At 46.5% G+C, this 12487-nt stretch overlaps 1 protein-coding gene across 1 annotated transcript in view; it reads left to right on the top strand.

Moving 5' to 3' along the window:
- HHLA1 (HERV-H LTR-associating 1) overlaps nt 1-12487 on the top strand; it is a 74015-nt gene that overhangs the window by 19582 nt on the left and 41946 nt on the right. Inside the window, exons 6-8 of the mRNA XM_040352020.1 lie at nt 9058-9141; nt 12116-12172; nt 12258-12344. Coding sequence (XP_040207954.1) covers nt 9058-9141; nt 12116-12172; nt 12258-12344 — 228 coding nt within the window. The remainder of the gene's footprint in view (nt 1-9057; nt 9142-12115; nt 12173-12257; nt 12345-12487) is intronic.

Here is a 12487-nt window from a genome sequence, read left to right as displayed (position 1 = left end):
CGCAGTCGCTATTACTGAGTGCGTTCTGTTTAATAGCAACTAAAGGCAGTTGGTGTCACTGCGTGCGTGCTGTTAAATCGCATTTGACCGCAGTCGCTATTACTGTGTGCGTGCTGTTTAATTGCAACTAAAGGCAGTTGGTGCCACTGCGTGCGTGCTGTTAAATCGCATTTGACCGCAGTCGCTATTACTGCGTGCGTGCTGTTTAATAGCAACTAAAGGCAGTTGGTGTCACTGCGTGCGTGCTGTTAAATCGCATTTGACCGCAGTCGCTATTACTGCGTGCGTGCGTGCTGTTTAATAGCAACTAAAGGCAGTTGGTGTCACTGCGTGCGTGCTGTTAAATCGCATTTGACCGCAGTCGCTATTACTGCGTGCGTGCTGTTTAATAGCAACTAAAGGCAGTTGGTGTCACTGCGTGCGTGCTGTTAAATCGCATTTGACCGCAGTCGCTATTACTGCGTGCGTGCTGTTTAATAGCAACTAAAGGCAGTTGGTGCCACTGCGTGCGTGCTGTTAAATCGCATTTGACCGCAGTCGCTATTACTGCGTGCGTGCTGTTTAATAGCAACTAAAGGCAGTTGGTGTCACTGCGGCTATTTTGTTACTTTACACTTGAGCCAAGTCGCTCTTACTGTGTGGTTGCTGTTTAATACCATCTGAAAGCAGTTGGTGTGACAGCGACTATTTTGTTACTTTACACTTGAACCAAGTCGCTCTTACTGTGTGATTGCTGTTTAATACCATCTGAACGCAGTCGGTGTGAAAGCGACTATTTTGTTACTTTACACTTGAGCCAAGTCGCTCTTACTGTGTGGTTGCTGTTTAATACCATCTGAACGCAGTTGGTGTGACAGCGACTATTTTGTTACTTTACACTTGAGCCAAGTCGCTCTTACTGTGTGGTTGCTGTTTAATACCATCTGAACGCAGTTGGTGTGACAGCGTCTATTTTGTTACTTCACACTTGAGCCAAGTCGCTCTTACTGTGTGGTTGCTGTTTAATACCATCTGAAAGCAGTTGGTGTGACAGCGACTATTTTGTTACTTTACACTTGAACCAAGTCGCTCTTACTGTGTGATTGCTGTTTAATACCATCTGAACGCAGTTGGTGTGACAGCGACTATTTTGTTACTTTACACTTGAGCCAAGTCGCTCTTACTGTGTGGTTGCTGTTTAATACCATCTGAACGCAGTTGGTGTGACAGCGTCTATTTTGTTACTTCACACTTGAGCCAAGTCGCTCTTACTGTGTGGTTGCTGTTTAATACCATCTGAAAGCAGTTGGTGTGACAGCGACTATTTTGTTACTTTACACTTGAACCAAGTCGCTCTTACTGTGTGATTGCTGTTTAATACCATCTGAACGCAGTCCGTGTGACAGCGACTATTTTGTTACTTTACACTTGAGCCACGTCGCTCTTACTGTGTGGTTGCTGTTTAATACCATCTGAACGCAGTTGGTGTGACAGCGACTATTTTGTTACTTCACACTTGAGCCAAGTTGCTCTTACTGTGTGGTTGCTGTTTAATACCATCTGAAAGCAGTTGGTGTGACAGCGACTATTTTGTTACTTTACACTTGAACCAAGTCGCTCTTACTGTGTGATTGCTGTTTAATACCATCTGAACGCAGTCGGTGTGACAGCGACTATTTTGTTACTTTACACTTGAGCCAAGTTGCTCTTACTGTGTGGTTGCTGTTTAATACCATCTGAACGCAGTTGGTGTGACAGCGACTATTTTGTTACTTCACACTTGAGCCAAGTCGCTCTTACTGTGTGGTTGCTGTTTAATACCATCTGAAAGCAGTTGGTGTGACAGCGACTATTTTGTTACTTTACACTTGAACCAAGTCGCTCTTACTGTGTGATTGCTGTTTAATACCATCTGAACGCAGTCGGTGTGACAGCGACTATTTTGTTACTTTACACTTGAGCCAAGTCGCTCTTACTGTGTGGTTGCTGTTTAATACCATCTGAACGCAGTTGGTGTGACAGCGACTATTTTGTTACTTTACACTTGAGCCAAGTCGCTCTTACTGTGTGGTTGCTGTTTAATACCATCTGAACGCAGTCGGTGTGACAGCGACTATTTTGTTACTTTACACTTGAGCCAAGTCGCTCTTACTGTGTGGTTGCTGTTTAATACCATCTGAACGCAGTTGGTGTGACAGCGACTATTTTGTTACTTTACACTTGAGCCAAGTCGCTCTTACTGTGTGGTTGCTGTTTAATACCATCTGAACGCAGTCGGTGTGACAGCGACTATTTTGTTACTTTACACTTGAGCCAAGTCGCTCTTACTGTGTGGTTGCTGTTTAATACCATCTGAACGCAGTTGGTGTGACAGCGACTATTTTGTTACTTCACACTTGAGCCAAGTCGCTCTTACTGTGTGGTTGCTGTTTAATACCATCTGAAAGCAGTTGGTGTGACAGCGACTATTTTGTTACTTTACACTTGAACCAAGTCGCTCTTACTGTGTGATTGCTGTTTAATACCATCTGAACGCAGTCGGTGTGACAGCGACTATTTTGTTACTTTACACTTGAGCCAAGTCGCTCTTACTGTGTGGTTGCTGTTTAATACCATCTGAACGCAGTTGGTGTGACAGCGACTATTTTGTTACTTTACACTTGAACCAAGTCGCTCTTACTGTGTGATTGCTGTTTAATACCATCTGAACGCAGTCGGTGTGACAGCGACTATTTTGTTACTTTACACTTGAGCCAAGTCGCTCTTACTGTGTGGTTGCTGTTTAATACCATCTGAACGCAGTTGGTGTGACAGCGACTATTTTGTTACTTCACACTTGAGCCAAGTCGCTCTTACTGTGTGGTTGCTGTTTAATACCATCTGAACGCAGTTGGTGTGACAGCGACTATTTTGTTACATAACACCTGAACGCATAACTATGGCTGGAAGGACAAAGAGAGGCAGAGAGTCACGAGGGCAAGCAGGCTCTGCATCTAGAGGTAACGCTGGTGATGGATGTGGTGCATCCTCTTCAGCACGTGGCCGCTCGTCCTTCTTTTCGGGAGCTGGCCGTGTTGAGCCTCAACATGCTGAGAAATTAGTTGAGTGGATGACCAAGCCGTCCTCATCCTCCTCATCCTCTCTCACACAGACTGATTATAGTTTGTCTGGCAAAGCAGCTGCCAAGGCGTCCTCTACCCTCTGCACAATGGGATCACACAATCCTTCCCTAGTCCCACCGTGTCCTCCTGAGGAGTCCCCCGAACTGTTTCAACACAGTGTTGGGTACATGCTAGCTGAAGATGCACAGCGTTTTGAAGACTCCGATGACGGAACACTGATAGAGGAAGGCATTGATGTGAGCCCAGGGAGAGGGGGTGGCCGAGAGGGACCACAATCTGGGAGTGATGTTCCCCCAGCTGGAGCATACTGCCAGGTTGTCGCCAGTGATGATGAGGAGGGAGGGGATGATGAGGTCATTGACTCTACCTGGGTGCCTGGTAGGAGAGAGGAGGAGGAGGAAGAGGACGAGGCACAGGCACATCTTCAAAGAGGCAGGAAGCCCTCCAGGGGTCAGCTTAAGGGCAGTACACCAACTGCATTACGTGGCGCTGCTGTGTCTCAACGGTACAGCAAAAGTTCTTTGGTGTGGGCCTTTTTTGAAACCTGTCCATCAGATGCTACCTTTGCTGTTTGCAACATATGTCTCAAGCGTATCTCGCGTGGCCAAAACATCACCCGCTTGGGCACCACATGCTTGTCCAGACATATGTCGACCTGCCATGCAGCTCGTTGGCAGGCATACCAGAAAGACCCACACCAAAGACCAAAGCGGTCCTCCCCTTGCCCTTCTGTGACCTCAAACCCCACTAGACCCCTAGTCCTCTCTGCAGCCTGCACCGAAGGTGTAGAAATAGGTGTGTCACAACGTAGTAGTGGTAGTACATCCGGCCAATCTACTGATATTACCAGACAAATTTCCCTGCCCCAGCTGCTGCAGCGCCGAAAGAAGTACGCTCCCAGCCATCCACATGCCCAGCGGTTGAATGCTAGCTTAGCAAAATTGCTAGCACTTCAACTGCTACCTTTTCAGTTGGTAGATTCTGCCCCCTTCCGTGAGTTTGTGGAATGTGCAGTACCTCAGTGGCAAGTACCCAAACGCCACTTTTTTTCACGGAAGGCGATTCCGGCTCTCTACCGGCATGTGGAAGGCAATGTCCATACCTCGCTGGACAGGGCGGTCAGTGGTAAGGTGCATCTTACCGCTGACTCATGGTCCAGCAGGCATGGACAGGGACGTTACCTGTCTTTTACGGCCCATTGGGTGACTCTGCTGGCAGCTGGGAAGGACGCAGGTCAAGGCACAGTAGTTTTGGAGGTTGTTCCACCACCACGCCTCCAAAACACTACAACTGCTTGTGACACACCTCTCTCCTCCACCCCCTCCTCTTCTTCTTCCTCTGTGGCCTCTTCCTGTGGTGATGTTGGCTCAGAACCAGCCGTGCTCCGTAGGCGTACGACGGGCTACGCAGGAATGCAGGCCAAGAGATGCCATGCGGTCCTAGAGCTGGTGTGCTTGGGAGACAGGAGCCACACTGGGGAAGAGGTTCTTTCAGCTCTGCAGGGGCAGGCTCAGAGGTGGTTGACGCCACGCCAGCTGAAGCCTGGAATGGTGGTCAGCGATAATGGCACCAACCTCCTCTCTGCCCTGCGACGTGGAAAACTCACCCATGTGCCCTGTTTTGCGCATGTTCTCAATTTGGTGGTGCAGCGGTTCTTGGGCAGGTACCCTGGCTTACAGGATGTCCTGAGGCAGGCCAGGAAAGTCTGTGTGCATTTCCGGAGGTCATATAATGCCACTGCTCGGCTGACAGACCTCCAGAGGGAATACAACCTGCCCAAGAACCGCCTAATCTGTGACATGCCCACCAGATGGAACTCTACGTTGGCCATGCTGCAGCGGCTGCACACGCAGCAGAGGGCCATCAATGAGTACCTGTGCCAATATGGCAGCAGAACTGGCTCAGGGGAGCTTGGGTTTTTTTCACCACGCCAGTGGGCCTTGATCAGGGATGCATGCACTGTCCTGTCACCATTTGAGGAGGCCACGAGGATGGTGAGCAGTGACAGTGCATGCATCAGTGAGACTGTCCCGCTTATTCACATGTTGGAGCACACCCTACATGGAATAATGGACAGGGCCCTTGAGGCAGAACAGAGGGAGGAAGAGGAGGACTTCCTTACCTCTCAAGGCCCCCTTTATCCAGACACTGTTCCTGCTTGCCCACCTGGAACACAGGAAGAGGAGGAGGAGGATGAGGAAGAGGAGGAGGAGGAGGATTGTATCAGCAGCATGGAGGTGGAGCCTAGCACTCAGCATCAACAGCAGCAGTCTTCAAGGGATCATTTACAGTCCCAAGGAACACGTGGACTTTTACGTGGCTGGGATGAGGTGGCTGAGGATCCTGTCGTCCTCAGTGACCCAGAGGACTGTGCCCCGAATGCCTCTGCAAACCTACGCTGCATGGCCTCCCTGATTCTGCAAAGCCTGCATAAGGATCCTCGTGTACGTGCTATCAAGGAGAGGGATCATTACTGGCTGGCAACTCTCCTTGATCCACGTTACAAGAGTAAGGTAACGGATCTTATGTTGCCATCGCAGAGGGAGCAGAAGATGAAACTACTGCGGGAGGCCTTGCAGAAGGGTCTGTGCAATGCGTTCCCAGAACCGGGGGGATTACCAAAACCTGGCCCTGGACAACGTCTTGCTGAGGCTTCGGTGAGTCAGAGAAGGAGCGGTGGAGAAGGTGGCCGTCTGACCGATGCGTTCAGACAATTTTTTAGTCCGCAGCCCCAAGGTCTGACCGGTTCCAGCAACCATCGCCAGCGTCTGGTTTACATGGTCCGGGAATACCTAGCGGCAAGATCCGACTTGGACACCTTCCCCACGGAAAATCCTCTGGCTTACTGGGTCTTGAGGATGGATCACTGGCCAGAGCTTGCACAGTACGCAATTGAGCTACTGGCTTGCCCTGCATCCAGTGTTCTTTCAGAACGTACATTCAGTGCTGCTGGAGGCTTTGTGACCGATCACAGGGTACGCCTCTCCACCGACTCTGTTGATCGACTGACCTTCATCAAAATGAATCAGGCTTGGATCAACACCGGCTACCAAGCACCTGATGCTGATGTTACTGAATAAGAATTTTGTGTTGAAATATCAGATCCCTTTGAGACTGCTGATGCTGAGTGACTGTCCTGTTGTGCTGCTGATGGAATATCCTTCTCCTCCTCACTTTTCATGCTGTTAGCTAGTAAGAAATTTTGTTTTTCTGTGCTCCGCCACCAGTGCCTAAGGCCTAATTTTTCTGCCCCTGTTTAACAGGGGCGCCTAATAACAATTTTTGATGCAATACTTTGCACGTGGCCTAAGGCCTAATTTTTGTGCCCCTGTGTAACAGGGGCGTCAAATAACAATTTTTGATGCAATACTTTGCACGTGGCTCCTTGTTGCGCTCCAATTACAGATATTGGGAGGGGTTGCAGTGTTATGTTGCGCCTAATAACAATTTTGGATGCAATACTTTGCACGTGGCCTAAGGCCTAATTTTTCTGCCCCTGTGTAACAGGGGTGTCTAATAACAATTTTTGATGCAATACTTTGCACGTGGCTCCTTGTTGCGCTCCAATTACAGATATTGGGAGGGGTTGCAGTGTTATGTTGCGCCTACGGACACATTTTTATGCCCCTGTGTAACAAGGGCGCCTAATAACAATTTTTGATGCAATACTTTGCACGTGGCTCTTTGTTGCGCTACAATTACAGATATTGGGAGGGGTTGCAGTGTTATGTTGCGCCTACGGACACATTTTTATGCCCCTGTGTAACAGGGGCACCTAATAACAATTTTTGATGCAATACTTTGCACGTGGCTCCTTGTTGCGCTCCAATTACAGATATTGGGAGGGGTTGCAGTGTTATGTTGCGCCTACGGACACATTTTTATGCCCCTGTGTAACAGGGGCACCTAATAACAATTTTTGATGCAATACTTTGCACGTGGCTCCTTGTTGCGCTCCAATTACAGATATTGGGAGGGGTTGCAGTGTTATGTTGCGCCTACGGACACATTTTTATGCCCCTGTGTAACAAGGGCGCCTAATAACAATTTTTGATGCAATACTTTGCACGTGGCTCTTTGTTGCGCTACAATTACAGATATTGGGAGGGGTTGCAGTGTTATGTTGCGCCTACGGACACATTTTTATGCCCCTGTGTAACAGGGGCACCTAATAACAATTTTTGATGCAATACTTTGCACGTGGCTCCTTGTTGCGCTCCAATTACAGATATTGGGAGGGGTTGCAGTGTTATGTTGCGCCTACGGACACATTTTTATGCCCCTGTGTAACAAGGGCGCCTAATAACAATTTTTGATGCAATACTTTGCACGTGGCTCTTTGTTGCGCTACAATTACAGATATTGGGAGGGGTTGCAGTGTTATGTTGCGCCTACGGACACATTTTTATGCCCCTGTGTAACAGGGGCACCTAATAACAATTTTTGATGCAATACTTTGCACGTGGCTCCTTGTTGCGCTCCAATTACAGATATTGGGAGGGGTTGCAGTGTTATGTTGCGCCTACGGACACATTTTTATGCCCCTGTGTAACAAGGGCGCCTAATAACAATTTTTGATGCAATACTTTGCACGTGGCTCTTTGTTGCGCTACAATTACAGTATGTTTGAGGGGTGCCCTTTTTTCTACAATTTTGCTTTCCCAAAAAGATAATGCCACCCCCCCACCACCCCTAAAATAATCGAGATATTGTTCCCACACAGCACGTGCGCAACCAGTATTAAATTACTTTGTTCTTATAATAATTTAATGTTGTGCAGGGACATTTCTAAACATGTGCCACTACTAGAGACACACAGCAGGTGTGATATTTGAAGGAATTTTTCATTTTTTTTTTTTCACTTTAAACATCATTAAAATCGCTGCTCCGCAAAAACGTCCGTTTTTAAAATATTTTTTTCGATTGATACATGTTCCCTGGGGCAAGACCCGGGTTCTGAAAGACGTTTACCAACATTAAATTGAATATTGGTCTTTAAAATGATCGTTTTTGAATTCGAACGTTCGAGTCCCATAGACTTCAATGGGGTTCTAAATGTTCGCGCGAACCCGCGGTCTGTTCGAACGTTCTGATGCGAACCGAACCCGGGTATGTTCGGCTCATCCCTAGTCACCACTGTGCCATGCCATCAAACGCAGCCACTGTGCTCCTCAATTGTTGCCACTGTGCCAATTGTCACCACTGTGCCCTTTAATTGTCGCCACTGTGCCCATTATTGCCACTGTGCATGTCACTGTGCCCTTTAATTGTTGCCACTGTGCCAATTGTCACCACTGTGCCCATTGTCACCACTGTGCCCATTGTCGCCTCTCTGCCCATTGTCGCCGCTGTGCCCTGTAAAATGCGCTTACCTTACTCCTTTCACGTCCCTCAATGTCTTCTCCCGTCTTGGTGACGCTTCAGCCAATCAGGTTACCGATAACCAGAATCGGGGAACCTGATTGGCTGAGACAGCCGTCAGTCTTATCCAAGGAACGCACCCTCCATACGTCCCGAGGATAAGACATCCGGGAGCCGAGGGCTGTACTCGGAAAGCCTATCAGAGCCGCTGGCTCTGATAGGCACTTCTGCACAGCCAACCAGCTGCCGTTTATTCAGGTGGCCGGCGCTCAAGTTCCGGCCATCTCTGAATAGACCAGCGGCAGCTGGCAACAATAACATACATTCATACAATGCATTAATATATGTTATAAGACTCAGTGGTGGGCAAGAGCCAGAGGGGGGCGGCGCTCCAGCGCCCTCTATGGACGAACCGCCACTGGTGTCACGTAATGGCAAATTCAGGCAGGTAAATAGGGTTATAGGGAGATTTTTTTTTTAAATAAAATTATTAGATGAGTTAAAGGGGATGGTGGTCAGATGGAATTTGTTAAAGCCCCCCTTTGCTACACCTGGAAATTAGCAATAAACACTAATAATTGTATTTGCTTTCCAGATTACACGGTTTTGCTATTGGACATAGTTGGAAATTCATCTAGTTCTCTTAAAGAACTTTTCAAATCCACGTCCATTGTGTCCGGTAAGTTTTTAAAGTATACGATTTTGTTTTGTGTGGTTTTAAAGAGATTCACACTGGATTCTTTCCCGGTCCCTCAGGTCTTGACAGAGAGAGCTTCCCACCTTCCGAATGCAGTAGTGATTCACGATCTGCTTCAAGCTTCTGCTGCCGCTGTGTCTTTAATCGTATTCCCTATGGAAGCTCCACATTTGGGGCTGCTATGCTAAACAATTAAAGCGGGGGTTCACCCTATATAAAAAAAAAAAAAAATCTAGCATTAAATTCGGCATAGTAGCGCGAGCTACAGTATGCCTGTCTGTATTTTTTTATCCCCGTACTCACTGTTATATCGTACATAGAAGATTCCGGGGAATGGGCGTTCCTATGGAGAGGGAAGGTGATTGACGGCCGGCCCTGGCAAGTCACGCTTCTCCGGAAATAGCCGAAATAGGCTTGGCTCTTCACGGCGCCTGCGCATAGCCTGTGCGCAGGCGCCGTGAAGAGCCGAGACCTACTCCGGCTGTCTTCGGGGAGCGTGACGTGCCAGAGCCGGCCGTCAATCACCCTCCCTCTTGCTAGGAACGCCCATTCCCCGCGGCAGACGGAATCATCTATGTACGATATAACCGTGAGTACGGGGATAAAAAAATTAAGACCGGCATAGTGTAGCTCGCGCTACTATGCCAGATTTTATGCTGAAATGTTGTTCTGCAGGGTGAACCACCGCTTTAAGCACAGGGAACAGCTTAATTGAGTGTCGCCCCCACACCCCGTTTCTGCTCCCTGTGGCGCCGCAAACTCTATCTACAAATGGCTCTGATCACATCACTCCTTGTGGTAGAGTTCTATGTAGAGCAGTAGTGCTTTACAACAAGGTTTAATCAAGGCGAAATGCGTTAGTGCCCAACAAAGCAAACATGCTCTACCGCAAACTACCTGGAAGACTGGGAACTGATGCTCTGGCCCAAGTGGGGATCCATAGTGGAGAAGGTTCTGGGGGTTTTAGTTGATCATAAGCTCAATAATGGCAAGCAATGCCGAGCTGCGGTTTCCAAAGCGAGCAAAGTCCTTTCTTGTATTAGGAGAGTTATGGACTCCAGAAAGAGAGATATCATTTTGCCCCCCTGTACAAATCATTAGTAAGACCTCATCTGGAATATGCATTTCAGTTTTGGGCACCAGTTCTCAAAAAAGATATCGGGGAACTGGAGAAAGTGCAGAGAAGGGCAACCAAACTGATAAGAGGCATGAAGGAGCTCAGCTATGAGGAAAGATTAGAGGAACTGAATTTATTCACTCTTGAGAAGAGGAGATTAAGGGGGGATATGATCACCATGTACAAATATATAAGGGGTCCATATAGTGAACTTGGTGTTGAGTTATTCGCTTTAAGGTCAACACTGAGGACAATTTTTTACGTCTAGAGGAAAAGAGATGTCATCTCCAAATACGGAAAGGTTTCTTCACAGTAAGAGCTGTGAAAATGTGGAATAGACTCCCTCCAAAGGTGGTTCTGGCCAGTTCAGTAGATTGCTTTAAAAAAGGCCTGGATTATTTCCTAAATGTACAGAATATAACTGGATACTAACATTTATAAGTAAAGTTGATCCAGGGAAAATCCGATTGCCTCTAGGGGGAACAGGAAGGATTTTTTTCCCCTGCTGTAGCAAATTGGATCATGCTCTGCTGGGGTTTTTCGCCTTCCTCTGGATCAGCTGTGGGTGTAGATTGGGTATATGGGATTGTATGATATTATTACATTTTTGTTTGTTTTTTATGGTTGAACTTGATGGACTTGTGTCTTTTTTCAACCTGCAAGCTGGCAATCTCCCCCACTGTAATATGGTCCACACCTCCCCCACTGTATAGGAAGATTAGTGCTTGCTTAGTCTTACCAGAGAAGCTGGCTAAACACGAGCAGTTAAGGCCGGGTGATAACGTCAGCGCGCCGCTCTAGGCTCACCTAGGCCGCCGCCCGGTGGACCCAGTTGGCCACCGCTCCAAGAGCTAGGCCGAAGCTGCGGCCTTTCCTATGGATCACGTGGTGTGCCGATCCGCATATGGTGATCATTTACGATCCGTTGCACCACTAGTACCGATCAAAAGAATTTTGACTGATCAAATTTTTTTACGATTAATCGAGGAATTAATCGTTAATTTCCGCAGCCCTAAATATTATTAGAGCAATCTTGCGCAATGATTATATTTTGTTTTTATTTGAGAACCATCGCCCACAGAGAATTCCAGATAGAACTGTGAGCTACCATTTGGAAATCAATCTATGGACTAATTGCAATAAGGATAGGTGTCTTTAAGCTGACGGCACTCATTAATTGTTTTTTAGAAGGTGAGCAGGCAAATCACAATCAGGTGGTGGTGAACATTTGTCTGCACAGTGGATTTTTACTTTCACGGTTAAAGATGTTTCATTTGTTTGTAGATATTCACATTATATCCGATAGTTCTGTGCAATATTAGGAGATTGATTTTAGCGCACTATTGTTAAATATTTTAGTACATAGAAAAAGAGCCAAGAAAACCACATAGCTGAAAACCCTTAAAAATATTATTTATTAAAAGTACTAACTACTCACATGAATAAAAACATAAAGTGCAAATCATCAGAAAAACGCAGTTCCCGGAATGCGATCCAAACACTTCCTAGCTGAGAAGAGCCTAGTGACATCAGAAGCACTGGCTCCGTCCTACACGTTTCGTCAGAACTAACGTCATCAGGGGCGAAGGGAATATATATGTCATTAAAAACCTGATACGACTTTCACATAACTTCCTAAACTCCATTAAAAAGTTGCGGCTTTACTTTCTCTTTAATCCCTTGTTGCAATAGTAAAACTTTTCCTTTCTTGCTCAACACTTTCCAGTAGATTTATTCTGAATACAAAACTCATGAAATTAACAGAATATTGAATTCTAACGTTTCCGAACAAGGTTGTTTTTCCTGATTAAAAAGCAATGTCTTTTTTTTTTCTTTCAGTAAGCCAGAGCAATGAATCAGATTGCATATATTTCTGTGTTATGACAGGCAGAACAGGTAACAGAAATACACTTAGCGAATACAAGAGCCCAGAACAGGGAAATTGTCACGTTACTTATGGAAATATATTTTTTTTCATTAGGACGAAATTTATCCGACTTTTGGGATTTGACAGAAAAGATGCCCGTCGTAAATGTTACCTTCCCCCGATCTAATTCTACCATTACGGGTAAGTCATCTCTGTTTTATTTATTTATTTCTTTTTTCGAATAACTAATTAATATGTTTCTGTACCGCCGACATTATTTTCTGGAAGGGAGAAAAATAAACATGAAACATTTCAATTTCATAAATCGCTGTAATTAAATAATA

Source organism: Rana temporaria, chromosome 5 (genome assembly GCF_905171775.1).
Source record: "Rana temporaria chromosome 5, aRanTem1.1, whole genome shotgun sequence".
NCBI classification, from domain to species: Eukaryota; Metazoa; Chordata; class Amphibia; order Anura; family Ranidae; genus Rana; species Rana temporaria.
This window is presented reverse-complemented; position numbering and strand designations above follow the sequence as displayed.